General features: G+C 61.7%; 5 protein-coding genes and 1 long non-coding RNA gene across 12 annotated transcripts; 2 read left to right on the top strand and 4 right to left on the bottom strand.

Moving 5' to 3' along the window:
- Window positions 1-8: 8 nt before the first annotated feature.
- DRC4 (dynein regulatory complex subunit 4) lies at window positions 9-8897 on the bottom strand. 3 transcript variants are annotated; one of them, XM_031615104.2, is made up of 11 exons: window positions 7556-7774; window positions 7091-7183; window positions 5892-6089; window positions 5494-5700; window positions 4885-4939; window positions 4078-4283; window positions 3629-3796; window positions 3187-3273; window positions 2056-2265; window positions 545-610; window positions 9-260 (listed from the first exon to the last, which is right to left on the bottom strand). In XM_031615104.2, exons 1-11 carry the CDS (start codon window positions 7556-7558, stop codon window positions 111-113), a joined length of 1443 nt encoding a protein of 480 aa, XP_031470964.2. In that variant the 5' UTR covers window positions 7559-7774; the 3' UTR covers window positions 9-110. The 3 variants fall into 3 exon arrangements, with proteins under 3 accessions (XP_031470964.2, XP_031470965.2, XP_090005636.1); XM_031615105.2 differs by lacking the exon at window positions 7556-7774 and adding an exon at window positions 7267-7372; XM_090149510.1 differs by lacking the exons at window positions 2056-2265; window positions 7556-7774 and adding an exon at window positions 8559-8897.
- On the top strand, window positions 8083-11062 carry DBNDD1 (dysbindin domain containing 1). 5 transcript variants are annotated; one of them, XM_090149516.1, is made up of 4 exons: window positions 8083-8224; window positions 9896-10060; window positions 10287-10427; window positions 10503-11062. In XM_090149516.1, exons 1-4 carry the CDS (start codon window positions 8194-8196, stop codon window positions 10661-10663), a joined length of 498 nt encoding a protein of 165 aa, XP_090005642.1. In that variant the 5' UTR covers window positions 8083-8193; the 3' UTR covers window positions 10664-11062. The 5 variants fall into 5 exon arrangements, with proteins under 5 accessions (XP_090005642.1, XP_090005643.1, XP_031471361.1 ...); XM_090149517.1 differs by having other exon boundaries at window positions 8088-8224; window positions 9899-10060; XM_031615501.2 differs by lacking the exon at window positions 8083-8224 and adding an exon at window positions 8893-8982 and having other exon boundaries at window positions 9914-10060.
- On the bottom strand, window positions 11054-15127 carry DEF8 (differentially expressed in FDCP 8 homolog). The gene is made up of 10 exons (XM_031615498.2): window positions 14815-15127; window positions 14551-14700; window positions 13852-13993; window positions 13616-13780; window positions 13349-13476; window positions 13019-13132; window positions 12664-12744; window positions 12441-12581; window positions 12198-12307; window positions 11054-12077 (listed from the first exon to the last, which is right to left on the bottom strand). Exons 1-10 carry the CDS (start codon window positions 15049-15051, stop codon window positions 11975-11977), a joined length of 1371 nt encoding a protein of 456 aa, XP_031471358.2. The 5' UTR covers window positions 15052-15127; the 3' UTR covers window positions 11054-11974.
- LOC149916200 (uncharacterized) lies at window positions 11303-14538 on the top strand. Its single transcript, XR_016470720.1, has 3 exons — window positions 11303-11389; window positions 12985-13108; window positions 14427-14538. It is a non-coding gene; the product is annotated as an uncharacterized LOC149916200 (long non-coding RNA).
- A 637-nt stretch (window positions 15128-15764) lies between the features above and the next one.
- On the bottom strand, window positions 15765-18517 carry TUBB3 (tubulin beta 3 class III). Its single transcript, XM_090149499.1, has 4 exons — window positions 18361-18517; window positions 17817-17925; window positions 17168-17278; window positions 15765-17030 (listed from the first exon to the last, which is right to left on the bottom strand). The coding sequence occupies exons 1-4, from the start codon at window positions 18415-18417 to the stop codon at window positions 15955-15957; spliced, it is 1353 nt and encodes a 450-aa protein (XP_090005625.1). The 5' UTR covers window positions 18418-18517; the 3' UTR covers window positions 15765-15954.
- A 584-nt stretch (window positions 18518-19101) lies between these two features.
- On the bottom strand, window positions 19102-20674 carry MC1R (melanocortin 1 receptor). Its single transcript, XM_090149500.1, has one exon. The coding sequence runs from the start codon at window positions 20447-20449 to the stop codon at window positions 19505-19507; it is 945 nt and encodes a 314-aa protein (XP_090005626.1). The 5' UTR covers window positions 20450-20674; the 3' UTR covers window positions 19102-19504.
- Between the last annotated feature and the right edge of the window lie 277 nt (window positions 20675-20951).

Here is a 20951-nt window from a genome sequence, read left to right as displayed (position 1 = left end):
AGCACCATCAGTCTCAAAAAATTCACTTTCCTTTGGGTCGGATGCTGGGAGCACGAGGCAAGCACAGCCCTGCTCCCTGCCCCAGGAGCACCCCGAGATGCTGCATGGTGTCATGTGGGCACTGCCACAAGTCCTGCAGGGCCCTGCCCCACTGCCTGCCCCACCACAGGGCTCTCCAGGGGCTTGAATCCCAGGTTGTCCAGTGGGATCCCAAAGGATGTCAGCTTTGCCTCCAATGTCTGTAGCATGTCGTTGTGTGCCTGGAAGAAAAATGCTCCATGCTCTGGGCTGCCATCCCAAAACCCAGCCCAGCCCCTCCCTACCAAGGCACAGGCACAGTGCAGACTTCTGAATGGTGGGAGCCCCTCAACAGACCTTATTTCACAGGGAAATAGGGGAATGGGGAAAACTGCAGCCTGGGCCAGTATTCCAGGACACAAAACAGAGCAGGCAGCTCCTGCTCAAGGCCTGGAGGGAAGGCTTCTACTTTTCCTTCTGCTCCCCCAGCCCCAGGAACACAGCATAACCCAAGCCCCTTCCTCACCTTGCAGGCTCGGGCCAGCTGGAACTGCAGGTCCTCAATGGTGGCGTTCTTGGAATTGAGCACATCCTGCAAGCGGAGACAGTTGCGTTAGACTTGAGTTGCTGGCACCGAGGGCACATCAGCCTGGGGCCATGCTGCAGGCCAGAGCATGTGGCACAGCACACTGAGCAGATGCTTGTGCTGGGACATGGCTGGGCAGACAGTCACTACTCTGGAGCCAGCGCTGCCAGAGACAGCCAGCCCCAGGCAGAGGCAAGGCACAGGGACCTCCCAAACCATGAGCAGGAATGCCAGCAGAGCCCCAGCATCAGCATCACCTGCCTCACTGCAAGGGGGGGGCGGATAGCAGCACCTGCTCCTGCAGCACCTCCCTGCCACCACAGCACCGGGGGAATTACAGGGACAGTCTCCCCACGATGACGCCGGTGACTGGAGGCAGCTGAGCAAAGGAATCCAGGGACCCCAGCAGCTGTGGGAGAGCGCGACGCCTCGACGCCTTCCCAGGAATGTGTTTCCTAGTCTGCTGCTGTGGCACCTGCTTGTAGGTGACAAATCCACTGTCTTGTCACACAGACTGAAAGTCTGGGGCTGTTGCTGTGTTCATCACCAGAGCTCCTTGGCAAGGGGGATTCCATGGGCATCGCTGTCACCCACCACTGAGGGGACCAGGAACAGAGCAGTATAGGCAGGAGGACACAAGGGAAGAGGCAACCAAGCTGAGCAGGGAACCTGCATCCCTTTTGTCTGAAGCCAGTGTGAAGCAAATGCTGCTTCTCCAGTTACTGCTGTTGCATGCTCTAGGAATGCGGGTCTTTGAGCCGCCACACCGCGCCAACGCTCTCTGCATATGTATTTTTAGCATGCCAGACATTGCAGAGCCACTGGGAACCTGTCTGTGCTGCCTCTGCAGCCAGCAAGGCTAGGATAGAGGCATGGCTGAGGTTCACCAGCGGTGGCTCCCTGCACACAGAGTGCCCAGGGTCGCTGAGATGGGCCCTTCACGCAGCCCACTGCTTGTGGCAGCACATCCAAATGCCACATGCCACCTGTCAGCACAGAGACCTGAGCAGTGCTGCCTGGGGCCATTCTCCTTGAAAGAGACTCCACCTGAGCTAGAGATCAGTGCCAAACGCCCACACGCCCCACACTCGAGGGAGAGCCGGAGCGCCCTGCGGCACTGCGCAGTCATGGGTGTGCTGGGAACGACTGCCACAACAGTCACAGCCCAGCTTTCTACATGGTGCAGCCAACAGCAGAGCAGACTGAGGTGCTTTCTGCAGCGTTCTGAGGCTGGGGACTGGCCATACAGGCAGGTATGCAACAGTGCAGGGAAGACAGGGACTGTTTCCTGCCACACAGCCAGGCTCTGCCTTTATGCTGCCCACGCACCTCAGGACCACGCTCACACCTCCAAGGTCTGCGTTTGCCTCAAAGCAACCACCAGAGCAGCCTCTGCCCTTCAAGAGGAGAAAAGGAGAACTTCCACAGGGCCCTGCAGCAGTGCACGCTACCTCCAGCTTGTGTGAGACCAAGGAAAGGGCGCCTGGCTCGAGGTTGGAGGCTGCAAAGACCTCGCTGAGCTCCACCTCCTTTTTCTCCAGGACGTCAAGGAGTCCTTTCAGCTTGCGTTCCAGGAGCAAGTTCTTGAATCCAGTCTTCTGCTGCACTTCGTTAATGGCTTTGGTGAACTTCTGGTAGAGCTCATCTCGCTCTGCCTGCACCTACTCCAAAACATAGCACAGCTTCACACCATCCTCAGGACCCTTTGGGATATCTCAGCTTACTGCAAGCCTCCCCCCGCCCTTCCTGAGCTCCAGAAGGGAGCAAATAGGCCTTCACTGTCCTCACACAGCAGCAGAGACACCATGCTTCGCTCAGCCTGGCCCTGACTCCAAGCTCCTCTTTGCTGTGCCCCAAGGCACTATTTTGGACCACAAGAGGGGCCCCAGCATGCAGGAGTCTCTCCTCCCCTCCTTGCAGCTGGCAGGAGTTCCTGGCTTACAGCTAGTTAATAAGTGTCCTAATTAGAATCTCTCCTCCAAAGCCTATTTCTGACTGCACTGAATATGTTGCTGCCTTAATGATGGATTGTTAACGAGGCCTCAGATCAGTGTTCATATTCCTGGGGATTTCTACGAATCGCAAATGAGCTCTGTTCTCTCTCAATAAATTTATCTGGGTTAGCTGTAAAGGAGAGGCTCAGTCTGGGAGAACTCAGTCAACAGAATATTCCTTGAAGAGGCTGCACGACAAGCAAGGAAGTGACATCCACATGCCAGAAGAACGAGGGAAAGACTGTCCCCATATTTCTCCCTGCTGTAGCGGGAGCCTCTCTACGCAGCTCCACTCCTGACCCAGTGCCACAGCCTCCCACCAGCAGGCCAGGAGGGAACCATCAGCACACGCATGATTGCTCAGTGAAGTACAAGGCTGAGCCTGTCTGCTGAGCACGGGAGACGCCAAAACTGTGATAAGCTTTGTTGGAAGCAGCAGCTAATGCGCTGCTCTGGATTAGAGATTTGGAAAGCTTTCAGCTAGGCACAGCACAGGCAGTCTCTGCTAAGTCCTGGTGCCTAAACCTCTGCATGGGGACAGGGTTTGGAGAGAGAGAAAGGATGGCCAGACCCACCTGCAGTTCTCACCTTACTAAACCGCTGTTCCAGCACTTCATGTTCCCATCGAAGGTCTTTCAGTTCCTTCTGGGTGACTTTCAGATGGGCTTTTGTGTTCTGCAAGTAGGAAGCAACAGTTACAAGAGCATGGAGGTCTCTGGGAGATGGGTGTTCTGTGTTCTGGCAAGCGGGAGAGCAACCAGCAGAAGACATGGGGTTGAGAGAACACAAGCTTCAGCCACACCAACACCTTTCCCTCTCTGCAGCAGGTCTGCTCTTCTTTCTTGCTAGAGTCCCACCTGAGATCCTACACACACCAACTAAGCTGAAAGGGACTCAAGGGCGTTCGCTCAGCAGTCTGAGCCAAAGAACTCTCAGCTGAGCGGCAGAGGTCACTGCTGAGCAATGCCAGGAAACAGCCATGGTGAATCAGGGAAGAATACAAAAGGGCTCAGCAGAGCTGGCAGCTCACCATCAGAGCCTCCTTGTCCTTATTGTAGTGGGCCAATTTCTTCTGCAGCTCAAACACCTGCTCCTGGGCCTGCTGCAGGGGTTCCTTCAGTTGCTTGTTCTGGAGCAGGACATCTGCCTTCTCCTTTTCCAAGTGAGTCTCTCTCTTCTTCATCTCCTCCATCTGTTCCTGTTCTTGGGAACACAATTGCTAGCTTCTAGAGGCAGGATCTGCCCAGCTTCTCACAGCTTCCCAGGTCAGGACACCCTCCCAGTGCTGGCCCAGCAAGCCACATCTCCCTATGCACAAAAACTTTGCTCATGTAACCGCGTACAACTCCCAAGAAAACAGTAGTGCCAGGACTTCCACCAGGGAACTGGCCAGATCTGGGGCAAGTTACTGGACCAGTTCCCTGGTGACACTACACAACAGGGCTGCAGCAGCGGGGTCAGAGAGCAGGCAGGCAGTACCTTCAGCAAGCTGATGAGTGCCAGGTTTTGGAAGGTGACATCGTCATGGTAGTTCTTGAAGTCATGGAAGGCTTTCTCGTGGTTCTTCATCAGCTCATTGATCTGGTTGTTTTTCCTCTCCTCGACTTCATGGATCTCAGTCTTTCGGCGCAAGTCAAGCTCATCCCGCAGTGCTTGCATCTTCTTGTTGTACTTGGCCTCCATCTCTGGGGAAGTGCACAGGGGGCTGAGTGAGACCCTCCCACAGAACCTGTGCCTATGCACCTGGGCTCTGTTAGCAAGCAGCAGCCCCGCACGTGCCACTGCAGCATTGCTTGAGGACAAGATGCTCCTTAACAGCCCCTTAGCAGCTGCCACCAGCACACAGAGCAGTTATGTTGGGACCATGGAGAGCAGAGCCCAGAAATAGCATCCTGGAAACAGGGTATGGAAACGCTCCAAGGCAGCCCGTGAGAACCTGATGCGTCCCCTGAGGAGGGCACTGGAGCCAGCACTTAGATCTGCAAGGACTCCTCCAGCCACCCAGCCAGCTGTGCTCAGCAGTGCAGGCTGGCAGCAGCGAGAGCCCTGCCTCCACCCAGCAGCTCACACAACAGATGCCTGTCCAGGCTTCATTTTCACAGCACATTTTCACAGGCTGAGAGTTCAGCTTGGACACCACTGTTAGCCACGCAGCCCAGCAGCTGTGAGCACAGAGAGCAAGAATTGGGGGATGAAGTGGCCTCTTTCTGCTCCAGAAAGGCTAACAGCACAGAGGAACTTCAAGGACTTAGCACACAGACACAGGGGATTCAAGCACATTCTGACCTTTCACTTGTCTCTCGAAGTCGTTGCATAGCTGTGTGATCTCCTCCTCTTGTTTCTGTTAGGGAAAAGTTTCATGTTAGAGGCAGACAATTCAATCCTGAGGTGACTGCATCACAACGCAGTGCAGGCTAAGGGCAGTCATTCTCCAGTTTCCGATGACCACACAGGCCATGGCCAGCCACAGGGCTGGAGTCCAGCAGTCAGGTGCTGTCCCAGCATGCAGATAAACCTATGGTCAGCCACATCCCATGGGAGCCTTTCCTGCTCCCTGGAAAAGGCTGTCACCACAGCATGAACCTATTATCTGAGCCAACAGTGGTGTATTAGGTTCTCCAACTGTCCTTGTGCCTTTGAGCCATGAGGCTGACTCCTTCCTGCAGGAGAATTTTCACAGGACTTGCCCTAGGAACCCATCCTCCCTGTTCCTGTGCTCTTTTCAGTGCCTCTCAAGTACATCTGACACTGATATTGTGGGAAACCCCACTCCCCCCTCACCAAGACACCAGAGGATGCAGTCTCCTGCTTGCACATTGGAGAACCACCACTTTCCTCTGCAGCAAAGGCACTTTGCACACAGATCCAGTCCCTGCTGCCCTGCCAGACACTTACCAGGCACAGGTTTTTCACCACCACCTCATTGGCCAGCTCTTGCTCCTTCAGGTCCACTTTCAAGGAACGCATCTCTTTGCGCAGCTCTGTCTCCTGAGCCCAGTGATCCTTCTGGGCCCGTTTCATGGACAAGGTGCCCTCTGCTTTCAGCTCGGTAAGGTTTTCCTGGTGTTCATACAACAAGTGCTTCACCTTCTGCTTGTAAACCTGAAAACAAGCCAGAGAACAGGTGAGAGGCATCAGCAGGAGCCAGCAGGAAAACATCCGAAGTCCGGATATGAACTGAGACACTCCTGACTTGTATCCAGCCTCTGCCTCCTTCCCTCATCTCTTCAGACCTGCTGACTCTGTCCCAGGGCACAAGAAAAGAAAAAGGGCCACACATCTCACCCTCCCACCTTGATCTCCACTTGATGCCGCTCCTCCGCCTCCTCCATCTCCCTGTCCTTGTTACGCAGCTCTGCTTTCTTCTCCTCCAGCTGCCGCCGGGTGATCTCCCAGAAGGTGTGAATCTTGTCACGCTCCAGCTGGAAGTAGTTGCGCTCTTCCCGTTCCCGGTCCAGCTCCTTCCGGAGACGTGTAATGTGCTCCTGCAGCTGCAAAGCAAAGAAGAAAAGAGAATTAGAGGGAGAAGGGGGACAGCTCCCTTGAAAAAACCCAGAGGTATCAATGGTGAGCTCTGTTGCAAGCCTGGAGGACACGGCAGCCTTTATTGAGACAGAAAAGGGAAAACAGAAGGAGGGAAGTGCTCAGGATTTGACAAATGACCCCTCAAAAAGAGTGACAAGATCTCTTCCTATCATAAGCAGACAGGGTTCAGCATTCCATTTCACATTCTCAGATGCTAAATAACACTGAGACATGCAAGATCTTATCTGCAGAGCAAGGTGCCCCAGAACAGTGCCATCTTCTCCTGTGTTTGGAGGACATCCAGGGCAGCAGGCCCACATTGGGCAGCTCTGGCCTCTGCCTGTCCTCATCGTCCATGGGGGCGCCTCCCACCCCCAAAGCAGCACGATTTGGGATATGGTGAGAGTTCAGCAGGCTGCAAAGCACAGAGCTGTAGACTGAGAGATCAGAGGGTTGAGCTTCAGCAAAATAGCCTGCAGAGAAGAGGCTGCTCATACCAGAAAGGTAAAGGAGCTCCAGTTACAGGAGGGAACAGCCAGATGGAAGCAAAAAATGCAGGGAGAAACACGGATTCTAATAGAATTGGTCAGCTTACTTTCTACAGGAAAACACCACAAAACATAAAGCACTTATCAAATAATACTCTCACCAGAGGTACCTTTGCCAGAACATTTCCACACTTAGAAGGAGATCAGCACAAGAGAACAGGATTATGGGATGAGGGGAAATGAATGAGGGCACAAGGCAGGAAAGCAGAGTGCCACAGGACAGCAGAAGCAAGGGCAGGACGTGGCCCTTGGAGGTGGCCACTCTGTCCAGGAAAAGCTCTGAGCAGCCTTCGTGGGGCCACACACCCAGCCCTGATGTCAGCGATGGAATGAACACCGTCTGCTGTCCTCCACATCCCACTGCCACCTGTCGTCCCTGGGGCCTCAGCCAGGCACCACGGTGCAAGGGAAGCACTCACCTGCTCCTTGCTCATCTCTGCCAGGGACACGGCATCCACCACTGCTGGGGCTTTGCCCCCTTTCCCCTTTTTTCCAGCTTGCTTTTTGGGTGCCTGCAAAAAGAAAACACGTGAGTTGTGAGCACTCGAGTGGAAGCTATGCTGCACAGTGCCCGCAGCCCGGCTGCACAGCATACCTGCTGCCATGGCGGGGTGAAACGGGTGCTGTGTTCTGCCCAGGACCGGGATCAGGACCGGGACCGGGTCCGGGATCAGAACCCCTCCCCAGGGCACACCCACAGGGCGAAGGCCTGAGCACAGGAACACCAACGCTTCCTTCAGCACCGAGCCACAGGTACCCCCGGGCATCGCTCCCACTACCCCACCCAGTCCAGCTCCGGTTCCCAGAGCTCCCACGCCCGGCTCTGCGCCCCTCGGCCGCCAGGCTGAGGGCTGAACCCCCCGCCGCCCAGCCCGGCTCCTCACCATGGCGGCGACGGCAGCTGCGCGGTCTCCCAGGCAACGCTCGGGCAGATCTCGCGAGAGTTGCGCGGGAGCGGACCCGCCCCCTAGCAACGCGGGGCCCGGCCTTAGCAACGGGCGGCGGGGCCTGCTCCAGCCCGGCCTTCCTGCGAGCCCGGCCCGCCGCCACCCGGGATCCCGGGCCGGTCCGCAGCCCCGCAGCCCCGCAGCCCCGCCCCGTCACCTCTCGGCCCGCGCTGCCCCGCTGACCCCCACCGCGGGCTCTCGAGGAGCCGCGGCGCAGCGGGCCGTGCCCCCGGCCCCACAGCGCCCGGCTCTTGCCCTCTGCGTCCCGCGGCCCCGATGCGCCCCCAGGGGCCGCTCTGCACCCCCAGACCATCTGCGGGCCTCCCCGCAGCCCGGCTCCCAGCCGCACCCCCGGCTCTACCCACGCCGCGGCCCCCTGCGCACCCCCGGTGCCTCCCGCCCCGCTGAGCCCCCCCCCCCGCCGAGCCCCCCCGGCTCCGGCCTCCGCCCCCGGCCCGCCCCCGGTCCCACCCCCGCCGCGGCGGGCAGGAGCGTGCGGGCTGCGGGCTGGCACCGGGCCCACCCCGCCCCGCCCAGCACCGGCACCGGCACCGGCAACGGCACCGGCCCGGCCCATGGAGGCTCCGGGAGCGGGCGGTACCGAAGGTGAGCGGGGATGGGATGGGTTCGCTTGGAGGGGGGTGAGGGGAGCCCATCACCGCGATATCGGCCCGGGCAGGGCACGGGGGAATTTCGTAGGAGGGGGGGGTTGGTGTGCAAGGTGTGTGTGTGTGTGTGCGCGTGCAGGGGGTGTGTCCAAGGGGGGGTGCATACGTGCACAACGGGAGCACGAAGGTGGCTGTGAGGTGGGGACATGGAGCGGGGCACATCTCACCCCCCTGCCCTTTCTGAAGCCCCCTCCACCCCGCCGAGCGGTTCAGCCGGGGTGGGAAGGCTGAGATGTGCCCCAGGGAGTCAGAGATATGGGGCTGCCACCTGCCTGCAGGCAGCGGTGTGACACTTGGGGACACTGGCGGTGGCCGTAATGCTGCACCCGGGGGTTCGTAGCGTCGCGGTGGTGTTCGAGTGGCATCGTGCGTCTCCTGCACACGCCCATCCCTCCTGCGTGTGCCCTGCGTGCGGCTGTGCCACCGCCGTGCTGACGGTCCAGGCCATGCCCTCCCACCTCACTAGGTCTTTGAGGTGGGTTGGGGACCCTGGTGGGGTGACCGAAGCCCCCCTTTGGGGTGACCGGAGCCCGCTGCTGTCTCACTCTGCGGTTGACGTGAGTCAGCAGCGCACTGAGCCCTGATGCTGGCCCTGCTCCTCGCCAGGAGACAGCCGGTGAGCCCGAGCGGAGCGGCACGGAGACGACATGCAGACGGGGGCCAGAGGGGATTGCTGCGGCAGGGACCAGCGCCCCGGTGGGTGGGGGCTCCGCTGGAGGGAGCAGGGACAGGATGATGGCGGGGGAAGGACGTGCTCTGGATGGTGGTTACCCACTCTGGGGATGAGGTTGGGGAAGGGAATGTGCATGGCTCTTCCTGGCCAAAGAGCAGGGTGGGGATCTGGTTTCCCAGATGGAGGATAGGTGGTGATAGTGATGGGTGTCCTGTCCTACCTTGCAGGGTTGAGACATGGTGTTGGGACAGTTGCATGGGCATTGTGCTGCTTCCTTGTCAAATGCCATTGCAATTTTCCTTTCCCTCTGCTGGTTCCTTTGGGCAGCAGGATTTCCGTCCTCTGCCCACCACAGTGTCAGCTGCCTGGGGGAAGGAGGTGATGCCCTGTCCCCTGTGAGCCTGTCCCAGTACCATCTCACCCACCATCTCACCTGGTGGCAGGGCCCAATGGTGTGTAGATGGGTTCAGCTGTGACACCAAGAGGACCAGGAGCCACAGTGCCTGGTGCTGCCGCTGCCCCCCCCCCCCCCCCCCCACACACACACAGGGTCTCTTGGCCCCACTCAGTGCCAGCTCAAGCCCTTGCTGTCCCTGAAGAGGGGCTTCCCAGGCACAGATCGTACTGCCTCTGACCAGCCCCGCCAGCTCTTTCCAGGAGACAAAACGCCCCTTGTCTGGGCTCCGGTCTCTGAACAGGCTGTGCTTTTGTCTCGCCGACACAAAGGGGCTGTGAGGGGCGGGGGGCTGCCGGCTGCGGGGAATGGGGCTGATGGGGCCCATGGCAGCTGCCCCAGGAAGCATCGCCTGTCCTGCAGGGGGCACAGGGCCAGGGAGCTGCTGCCCCCTCCACCGGGTAGCCCCAGGCACCCAGAGTGGTGGCATCAGGGCCACAGGAGGGAGCTGCCTTTGCTGCCCCAGCCCTGCACCTACACAGCAGGTGCCGGTTCTGCAGAGCTTGGCAAAGAGGCACTGGCCCCAGAGCGAACAGCAGGGACCCCCATCCCTGGGACAGCTGAAGAGACCACCGGTGCCCCCACGGAGGAACAGGGTGGCATCCCCATTCCCACTGCCAGCCTGCTGCAGGTCACCGAACGGAGACGTGAGTGCAGCCCCCACACCCCCACTGCCTTCCCATGTTCCCTCTTGCCCCTGTGGTCCCTGCCTGGCTCCTGTTCACCCCAAGCCAGTCGCTGTCATCCCCCCCCCCAGCAACCCCTTGTCCCTCCCTGGATCACTACCCAGCCCTCTCAGATCCCACGGGGCCCCCACCTCAGCACCAGGGACTCTGTCTGGCAGCTGCCCACCCGCAGTCCTGCTCCCCACAGAGCCACTGAGCAGCGTGTCCTCGCTGGAGGTGCACTTTGACCTGCTGGACCTCACAGAGCTGACCGACATGTCGGACCAGGAGCTGGCAGAGGTCTTTGCTGATTCTGACGAGGAGAACGTGGCCAGCGAGTCGCCTAGTGGTGAGTGAACGTCTGCCTGCACCCCACTCCACCACCGTGGCCAGGAAGCACAGGCTGAGCTGACTGTCCCCATAGGGCTGCACCCGCAGGCTATGCCACGGGCAGGGTACCTGCGTTCCCCCTCCTGGACACGTGCACGCGAGCATGGCCGAGAGAAGAAGCACCTCAGTGACTCAGAGCTGCAACCAGGCACCCTGGACACCTTCCTGGCAGTGGAGCAGCCTCAGCAGGAGTAGGAGCTGCCTCGGCTGGTGGGGACAGACAGGGGGACACACAGAGATGTGTGCTTTGCCTTGTCTCCAGCTCTTTCTGACCACGTTCCCCACTCCCTGCCCCAGGAAAAGCCGTGCAGGACAAAGGACTCGCTATGGGACAAGTTGCGTGACCGGGTGTTGCTGTGGGGTGGCAGCTTCAGACCATGGGTACCAAGCAATGCCAAAGCTGGTGGCTCAGTGGGGAGGGGGAACCGGCCCCTTCGGCCCTGTAGCACAATGGGGGCTGCACTACCCGGCCCCCACCTCCTTTCCACCATGGTCCCAGCATGGCAGGACCAGGAGCTGTGCAGTGTCTGCACTGTACCACCCACCGCCATGTAGCAGTTGTGTGTACTGGTAAAACCAACCAACCCATGGCCACTGCTCTGCCCTGTGTCCATTGATGCAGGGAAGGGGGGATGCAACCCCTGTATGGGGTGGGGGCTGCCAGGAGCAGCGGGTTACAGGGAGGGGGGATGTGGGGAGCCTCTGCAGGAGCAGAACTGAGCATAGGGAAAGCTAGGAGGAGGGATGCGGGGAAGCTGGCACTGGGGCAGAGCCAGACCTCATCCATGAGAGCCCATCCCATTGCTTCCACAGTGCCCACCAAAGCTCCCTCAGCCCTACCCCCCTCTTCCAGGAGCAGCCCCAGGGCAGAATTGTGACTGCGGCGCTGTGCAAAGAGGCGACGCAGCTGCGACAGACCGGGCAAGTGTTGCAGGAGTGGTGTTGAGGGACAGCATGTGCAGTAGGGGCTCCCGCGAGCAGCAGTGAGCAATTGCAAAAGCAGAGGCAGTGGTGTGCCCCACCCCTGACGTAGTGTCACACACTAGCACTGCCCTTAAACCCCCCCCCCAGCATCCCTCAGCCCCGGCCTTCAGTGTTCTAATGCGTCCCATAATGCAGGGGAGGAAGAAGAGATGCTTTCCCCCCAGACCGGCAGCATCCAACCAGGTAGTGTTCACCCAGAGCACATTTCTGCACGTGGTGGCTGCCGGCAGCCCCACCAGGGTAGGACCCCCCGGTTCTCCCGAAGACACCATGCCCAGCCCTTTGGGAGCACGTGGAAACCTCAGCCCCATAGAGGCACCCTCGCCCTTCCTGGAAGAGCCCGTTCCTCCGGCTCTGCCAGCATGCTCGCCCACATAATGTGGCTGCAGGTGGCAAAGTGCAGGACCCCCGCCCAGCACAAGTCCTGGCCCCACGTGAGTGGCAGAACTGAAGTTTGCAGGGCAGCCTTCGTGGCCATCTGTCCATCGCGGGGCCCCAGTGGCTGTGGAGATGGGCCCTCACTTAGGGCTCTGCCTCGGCCACAGAGTCCTGGAAGAGGGACTGCTTGCGCAGGCTCAGCCGGGCGCACTTGGGACACGTGGTGGAGTTGTCGTAGTAGCAGTCCCTGTGGGAAAGGGATGCTCTGGGGAATGCTAGGAAGCACGAAGGTCCTGGAACCACCCGTCCCTCCCCCCTGCAGCACCCAAAGGGATGCAGGTGGCTCCAGACAAGGCACCCACCATACCTGTGGAAGACGGCAGAGCAGTCAGTGCACACTGAGGTGTGGCTGTCAAAGGGGAAAAGCACATCGCCCTCCTTGCAAAGCTCACACACAAAGCCTTTTGCTTGGCAACGCTGGGGTGAGAAAAAACAGATGAGCCCTTGGTACCTGGGTGCTGACAAGGACCTCCAGGTCTTCGCCAGTGCCCTCCTTATGGCTCCAGTCCAGATCTCAGTCCAGGCTGCCCTGCAGCACCGCCCCACTCACCTCACAGTCCAGCTTGATGTGCTTGGCAAAGAGGGTGTGGATCTCAGTTAGGGAGCAGCTCAGGCGCCCAGCCTCGATGTCAATGAGGTCCTGCAGCGAGTACATCTCGTCGTTCTCTACAAAGTGCTGTCGGTCCTGCAGCTGCATGGGCAGGCAGATGTCACTGGTGTGCCCACATGCCCACATACCCAGGGCCTCCCCCCTGCCCACCACTGGGCCTTACCTGCAGCAGCAGCCGTGCCTCCATTGCCTCCTTGCAGGTGATGAAGTATGGCTTCATGAGCAGGATGTCCTGGCGCAGTTTCTGTGGGGGCACCGGGGGCCGGGGATGCGATGGGAGTGGGGAGAGAGACAGGGAGAAGGGGGTGGCAGGGACAGGATGGAGACAGGGATGGGGATGAGACAGGTGTTGTGTGGGAATGGGATAGGATAAGATGGGCATTGGGTGAGGACAGTGCCAGGACAAAGCTGGCTCAGTCTCAGTCCTGCAGTTCAGGCACCCTCCCAGCTTATCCTTAATGACCACATGTCACCCTCCCACCAGCCTTGGGCCCCACCCATGGCCACACCATGCTCACCCGGATCTCCACCAGCTCCTCCACGTAGTTGAAGAGCAGAGGGTTGATCTCCCGCAGCTTCAGCACGGGCCGCGACACCATCAGCGCCAGGTACCGCATGCTGCAGCGGGACACCTGCACGTACACCACTGTCACACCGTGTGCAGGGCCAGCGGGGCCTTGCAGGGCACAGCTTGAGCCCTCTACCCCTGGCCCAATGGACCTGGCTCTGAGAGACCCCTCGCAAGTGTCTTCCAGCCAGCAACACAGTCCCCAGGGACCCCTGCCTTCAGACACAGCCTCCCAAGTGATCTCTGAGACCCCTGTGCCCCCCACCAGCACCACAGGCACCTTGCGGGGCTCGAAGTCCCAGTTGTGGATGGCACGGGCGGGGACGACAGCCAGGTCATTCCAGTGACAGCTGCTGCAGTAGTAGAGGCCGGTGTAGTCGCACTGTCGGGCCTCACTGGGCACCCCCCCTGCAGTGAGACACACATTGGTACCGGCACCCACACTGGCACAACCACCCCAAAAACATCCCCCGGCCCCAGTCTCCAGCTTCCCCCAGCTCCATGCACCTCCCAGATTCTCCCCCAGCCACAGCCCTCGGTGCCTTACTGAGGGCGATGGGGGCCCGGCACTCGGCACAGCGGTAGTCCTGGCTGTCCAGCCCGCTCTCAGGGCAGATGCTGAGCTGGTACTCGGCCTGGTGGCTCACCTTGGACCTGACGCAGGGTTTGGTGACCAGGGGCAGGCACTTGCTGTGGCACCGATAGTAGCACCCTGCGGGCAGGTGGTTGTCAGCTCAGGGCTGCAGGGAGATTGCAGGGGGGGTGTCAGTGCCCCCAACCCACCTGTGCAAGTATACCAGGTCTGGATGAGGCCCCAGATGATGGTGCTGCACTTGTCACACATTTGCTTGACGCTCTTGCTCTTCTCCTTGTAGAAGCGGTGCTCCAGCACCACACGGATGTTGGGTTCCTCTTCATCAGGGTCCTATGGGAGGGGGGAGGGGTCAACACAGCCTTCTGGACCCTCAGAGTTCTCCCAGGACCTTCACCTCCCTTCCAAGACATTCAGAGCCCCATTCCCTCAGGGTCTTCCCCTGAAACATCAGAACAACCCCAGGACCCTCAGATCCCTTCCCTGAAACCCTTGTCCCTATCCTCCTGCACCCTCAGCTCCCTGCCCCCAAAACCCCCCTCCCAACTCTCACAGTCCCCTCCATGACCTTCAGAGTTCTCCCAGGACGCTCAGATCCACACTCTTGGACTCTCATCCTCCACCCCAGGCCCCTCAGCCTCCCCCAGACCCTCCTCAGGACCCTCAGGGTCCTGACCTTCAGAACCCCTCCCTGGACCCTCAGTACCCTTCCCCATGACTTATCCCTCTCCACAACACCCCCCAGCATCCTTAGGGCTCCCCGCAGGTCCTTCAGAGCCCTTCCCAAGGACACTTCCCACCCAGGACCCCCGCAGGACCTTCAGAGCCCCCCCGTGACCCTCGGCGTTCAGCCCACCTTCAGGGCTGCCCCGGGACGCCCGCAGCCCCACCTGCAGCTCCTGCAGTTTGAGGCGGAGGTGGATGAGCCGCACCACCGCGTCCTTCTGCCGCTCCGAGTGTTCGGGCAGCGCCAGGATGGCGCGGCGGCACTCCTCGATGGCGCGGCGCAGCTGCTGCACGTCGGGCGCCAGGATCAGACCCTGCGGCGGGGGCGACCGGGAGGAGAACGGAGGGAAAACGGGAGGAGAACGGGAGGAAGATGAACCGCAGCCCCCGGCACCGCCGCTGCCCCCGGCCCTACCGCTCCCACTCACCACGGGCCGAGAGAAGTGGTCCTCCGCCAGGCCCAGGTCCATGGGCCGCTCCGAGCTCTCCCCGTCCGCCCGGCCCGGTTCGTGCCGCCGGGCCGCATCCAGCGGGAGAGCACCGGGAGGCAGCGGATCGTCCTCGCCCGCCCCGCCGCCGCCGCCGCCGCCGGGAGGCTCCGGGCCCTTGTTGAAGGGGTTGAGGTGCGCCTGCCGGAACCGCGCCAGCCTCTCGTCGTACGCCATCGCCCTGCGGGACGCGGCGCCGGCACCCCGCGGCACCGCCCGCACCGGCACCGGCACCGGGCCGCCGGGGGGCGGGGACAGCGCCGAGCCACGCCCACCGCTCGGCCCGCCTCTCCCTCCAGCGCCCCCTGGCGGCCGGCGGAGCGCGCAGCGCTGGGTGGGGCTGCGGACAGCCTCGGCTCCCATCGATCCCGTGCCGCCCCCCGCCTCGCAGCCCATTGTCTGTGCAGCACCGCGGTCCTGCAGCCCCCGCTACGCGCCCAGAGGGATGGGGGCCTCACCAGCCCCCAAAAGAGACCAAGGGAGCCGCTTTAGCACCGAAAAAGAAGCGGGGAAGCTTCCATAGTGGGGACCCCATATTGCTCAGGCTTTGTGTGTTGGGGTGTCCCTGGCTTCCTTAGAGCCTAACACGGCCCTGCACGGTCCAGGGACACTGCTGGGCCCGTATGAAGTGCTTGGGGCAGGAGACGGGGACAGAGCCCACATGGGAGGGGACACAGAAGAGCCTGGGGGGCTTTGCAGCAGTGCATGGGGTGGCACTCAGTATTACACGAGCAGAATTTGGGCATGGCCCCAGTGGGATCTCGTGGTCCCCAATTTCCCTTCCTTTATGGGTTTAAAAAGGGAATATTATGCCCTCCTCCTGCTGCCCCTTCACTCCCCCTCCCTGTATGAGCCCTCACACCCCTCATACCAGAAACCAGAGCCAGGAGTAACCGGACAGCCATAAATTTATTGAGTATTCAAAAAAAACATGAGACACAAACAGTAAAAAACGAAAAAAGGGGAAAGGGGGAGGCCATAGGGAGGGGGCACAGGAAGGGTTGAGCTAACGTGGGGCTGAGGGGAGCAGACACCGAGGGGCGAGGCCAGGGCCCCCCCAAAGCAGCGAGTGCGGGGCCATCACTTGGCACCCTGTGCCTCCGACTCCTCCTCATCATCCTCGTACATCTCGCCCTCCTCCTCGGCCGTGGCATCCTGGTACTGCTGGTACTCTGACACCAGGTCGTTCATGTTGCTCTCTGCCTCGGTGAACTCCATCTCATCCATTCCCTCCCCCGTGTACCAATGCAGGAAGGCCTTGCGGCGGAACATGGCGGTGAACTGCTCCGAGATGCGCTTGAAGAGCTCCTGGATGGCCGTGCTGTTGCCAATGAAGGTGGAGGACATCTTGAGGCCGCGGGGTGGGATGTCACACACTGCAACTTTGACGTTGTTGGGGATCCACTCCACGAAGTAGGAGCTGTTCTTGCTCTGGATGGCCAGCATCTGCTCGTCCACCTCCTTCATGGACATACGGCCGCGGAAGACAGTGGCCACGGTGAGGTAGCGGCCGTGGCGCGGGTCGCAAGCAGCCATCATGTTCTTGGCATCAAACATCTGCTGGGTGAGCTCAGGGACGGTGAGGGCGCGGTACTGCTGGCTGCCACGTGCTGTCAGCGGGGCGAAGCCGGGCATGAAGAAGTGAAGGCGTGGGAAGGGCACCATATTGACAGCCAGCTTGCGCAGGTCAGCATTGAGCTGCCCGGGGAAGCGCAGCGAGGTGGTGACGCCGCTCATGGTGGCCGAGACGAGGTGGTTGAGGTCTCCATAGGTGGGGGTGGCCAACTTGAGTGTGCGGAAGCAGATGTCATATAGTGCCTCGTTGTCGATGCAGTAGGTCTCATCCGTGTTCTCCACCAGTTGATGGATGGAGAGAGTGGCGTTGTAGGGTTCCACCACCGTATCTGACACCTTGGGGGACGGCACCACGCTGAAAGTGTTCATGATGCGGTCGGGATACTCCTCACGCACCTTGCTGATCAGCAGCGTGCCCATGCCTGAGCCCGTGCCCCCACCCAGGGAGTGGGTCAGCTGGAAGCCCTGCAGGCAGTCGCAGTTCTCACACTCCTTTCGCACCACGTCCAGCACCGAGTCCACCAGCTCAGCCCCCTCCGTGTAGTGCCCCTTGGCCCAGTTGTTGCCAGCCCCGCTTTGACCTGGGGATGGGGACACACAAAGGGTGCATTGGGCACAGGGCACGGTGCCAGGATTTGGGGTTGGGTTGGGGCTGCAAGGATGCGCCTGCAGGCAGCCCCAGGGGTGTCCCCTCCCCGTGTGGGGTGTGGTCACCTACCGAAAATGAAGTTGTCGGGGCGGAAGAGGTGCCCAAAGGCACCTGAGCGCACGCTGTCCATTGTGCCCGGCTCCAGATCCACCAGGATGGCGCGAGGCACGTACTTGTGAGCTGCAGAGAGACCGCATGGCGTGCCAGAGGGAACAGCCACCACCCAACCCACCCAACCACCACGGGGGAGGGGGCACACATCTGTGCCCCAAAACACAGGGACCCCTGAGGCTGGGTCCTTTCACTGTGTCCTCTCCTCCTCTAAACAAAGGAGTTCTCATTGGGTTCAATGGCAATTTCCACTTCCCCCTTCCCACCCCCCAAACTACAGAGTCCCATGGGGTTGGTCCATCCATTTCATGTCCCCACATCCCTCTCAAAACAAACAAACAAACAAAAAAACAACACACCCCTACAGAGCCTCATGGGCTCTATACACATACCCCAGAGCACAGCACACTAATGTTTCCCTCCCTTTTGTCCCCACAACATAGGATCCCCATGGGGCTGGGTGCATCCCCTCCCCACCCTCAAAACCATTGGTTCCCATGGGACTGAGGGCAGGCGTCTGTCCCAGCGTGGACCGTGGCCGCGGGAGGGATTGTGGGGACATGAGGTGGCAGGGTTCGTGCAGGGGGGGGGGGGGGGTGCAACTTACAGGAGGCCTCATTGTAGTAGACGCTGATTCGCTCCAGCTGCAGGTCGGAGTCGCCCACGTAGTTGCCGCTGGGGTCTATGCCATGCTCATCGCTGATCACCTCCCAGAACTGGGGGGGGGGGGGAGGGGGGAAAGGGGGCACGGGGTCAGTGTCTCTGGGTGTGTCCCCCCCATACCCCTGCGCCGATAAAGCCGCAACCCAACGCGAGGATAGGAGGAGAGGGGATTGGGGCGGGGGGGGTGGAGGGGGAGAGGCAGCCGCACCCGGGTTCCCCACCGCAGGCTGGGTGTGAATCCCGCACCGGGCGGGGGGGGCACAGCGGGTCCCGCATCCCGGGGGGCGCGGCCCCACCCCGCAGCCGCAGCTCCGTCCGCAGGGCGGGCGCTGTCCGCGGTGCTGAACGGCGGCGGCGGGGCCGCAACCCGCGGGCGGAGGCGGCGGCGGACAAAGGAGCGGGGCGGGGCCCTTTGTCCTCCCGGTGCGGCGGGGACGGAGGAGACGCGGGGGATGGGGAGGAGGGGGCTTTGTCCGCCCCGCCGTTACCTTGGCGCCGATCTGGTTGCCGCATTGCCCCGCTTGGATGTGGACGATCTCCCTCATGGTGCGGCCGGACCGAAGCGGGTCGGGAGCGGAGCGGCACCGAAAGCGGAGCGGCACCGGGAGCGCGGGGGGCGGTTCCGCCGCCGCCGCCGCCTTTATAGCCGCCCCGCGCCGCACCGGGCCGGGCGCTGACGTCACCGTCGCTCCGCCGCCAATCAGCGGCCGTCGCCGCAGCGCTGCAACTGCCCCTGCGGCACCGGCGCCGCCGCCGCCCCGCCCAGCCTCGCCCGACCCGACCCGGCCCGGTCCGATTCGCTCCTGCCGGGTTCGACCCCGCTGCACTGCGCGGCCCCGGTAGCGGCCCGAGCCGACCCGGCGGCACCGCGCTGCCGGAGCATCCCCGGGGACACGGGCACGGCGGGGGGACACACAGAAAGGGGAGGGGGACACGAGGTGGGGGAGGAATGTCTGCAGCCATTGTGGGGGAGGGGAGGGGACCCGCCCACTCGGACACGCGTGGGGGATCCCGCACTGGGGCTCGGGTGCGGGCACGGGGATGGGGTGTCCCCCGGGCCCGCCCGAGCATCGCATAGGGTGGGATCACGGTCCGCTTCGTGTGCGGGGAAAAAGGGGCCAACGCCCACCGGGGGCTGTACGCGGGGATGCTGTACCGGGGGAGGGTGCGGTGTCCCGGAGCCCCGCGGACCGCAGCGTGCGCTGCCGGAGAACAAAGGCGATGGCGTTCGGAGCCGCCTTTGTCCCGCGGTAGTCGCGCTCCGCAGCCCCCACCCTCCCGTGCAGCCCCTCGGGGGCCGCCGGATTCCCCCATGGCGGTGGTGCCGGAACCGGTGCTTGCATTGCTGCTGTCGAGCAGCGATCTGTCCGCAGGTGTCCCCAGCGCGGGCTGGTGGGAAGCGCCCAGATGCCGGTGCTCGGGGCTGCCCCGCACCCAGCGCCCACGGCCACGCGCAGTGCCAGGCACACATCATTGCAAAGAGGCTTTATTTGGGAGCATGAGGTCGGGCAGCCCAAAGCCGGCTGCATTGGGCCACCCAGGGGACACCCCACAGTGCGTCCATCTGTCCATCTGTCCGTCTGTCCATCCATCCATCCATCCATCCATCCATCCTCCTGTCTGTGCTGCTGCCTACCAGGAGCACAGCACCACCTCCCGCAGCGTCCGCCGGAGCTCCTGGCTCCGGAATGCGTAGATCAGGGGATCGACCACCGAATTGCAGATGATGAGGATGAGGAAGAGGTTGAAATAGCTGAAGAAGCAGGTGCAGAAAGGGTTGGTGGGGCAGGTGACAATGAGGATGAGGTGGAAGAAGAAGGGCCCCCAGCAGATGAAGAAGACTCCCAGCAGGATGGTGAGCGTGACGGCTCCCTTCAGGCTGCTGGTGCGGTAGATGGTGGGCTGCTTCTGCTGGCTGGAGATGTTGCGCACATGATGGCGAGCCAGCGCGAACATGTGAATGTAGAGCACCAGCATGAGGACCAGCATGAAGAGGAAGAAGCCGATGAGGCAGAGCAGGATGGCGTTGTTGCGGTAGTAGGTGATGAAGACGGTGCTGGAGACGGTGCTGGTCAGCCAGACGCTGGCCATGGTGACCACGGCGCGCTGCAGTGTCATGATGCTGTGGTAGCGCAGCGCGTAGAAGATGGTGATGTAGCGGTCCACAGCGATGACCCCCAGGAAGGAGAGGGAGGACACGACGGAGCTGCAGATGAGCATGTCGATGACGTTGTCCATGCGGCGGACGATGCTGGCGCGGATCACCAGCACGCCGTGCTCCATCAGCAGCATGAAGAGCGTCTCGGCCAGGTTGCTGACGCTCACCAGCATGTCGGAGACAGCCAGGCAGCAGATGAAGTAGTACATGGGAGAGTGCAGATTCCTGTTCTTGAGGATGGCGGCTACCACCAGCAGGTTCTCCACCAGGCTCACCAGCCCCAGTGTCAGGAAGAGCTCATTGGGGATGTCCAGCCCCTGGCACCAGGCGCCGCCGGCCCCAGCTGTGGCGTTGCTCTGGTTGCCCTCACTGGCGTTCCAGGGCTCGCGCAGCAGGCGCAGGGGGGCCAGCGTCGACATGGCCCCGGCCTCAGCCCCAGGGACCCCCTGGTTGGGGGCCGTGGCCCTGAGCACAACTGCAGCGCCTACAAAGTCCCTGTGCTCCCAATCAGCCCCACCAGTGCTCACACAGCGCCCGACCACGAGGCAGAAGGGATGTGGGCACCTCTGTGCCCCGGGCACAAGGATGGGGAACGGGTCCCCCACCCGGGAGCCCACTGGGCAGCAGCGCAGGGACTCTGCTGTCTCAGCCGCCCTCCCCACCGGCACTGCCTGGCGTATCCGGAGCTCAGCAGTGGTGATGGGGAAGAAAGGGCCCTTTCTCTGTCCTAATTTAAAGCTGGCTCCCTCGGCTCCTCCTCCTGAGAAGGGTGGGCACACACATGATGGCCTGTGCCTGGGTAGCCGGGGGCTGAGCTGTGCTGGGGCACTGCGCACAGCGGGGTCTCTGTGCGCCTTGGGGTCCCGCGTGCCCCAGGGCTGGGCAAGCCATCTGGGGGCCGTGCAACACAGTGGGGTTTCC

Source organism: Phasianus colchicus, chromosome 13 (assembly GCF_987193195.1).
Source record: "Phasianus colchicus chromosome 13, bPhaCol1.hap1.1, whole genome shotgun sequence".
Lineage (NCBI taxonomy): Eukaryota > Metazoa > Chordata > Aves > Galliformes > Phasianidae > Phasianus > Phasianus colchicus.
This window is presented reverse-complemented; position numbering and strand designations above follow the sequence as displayed.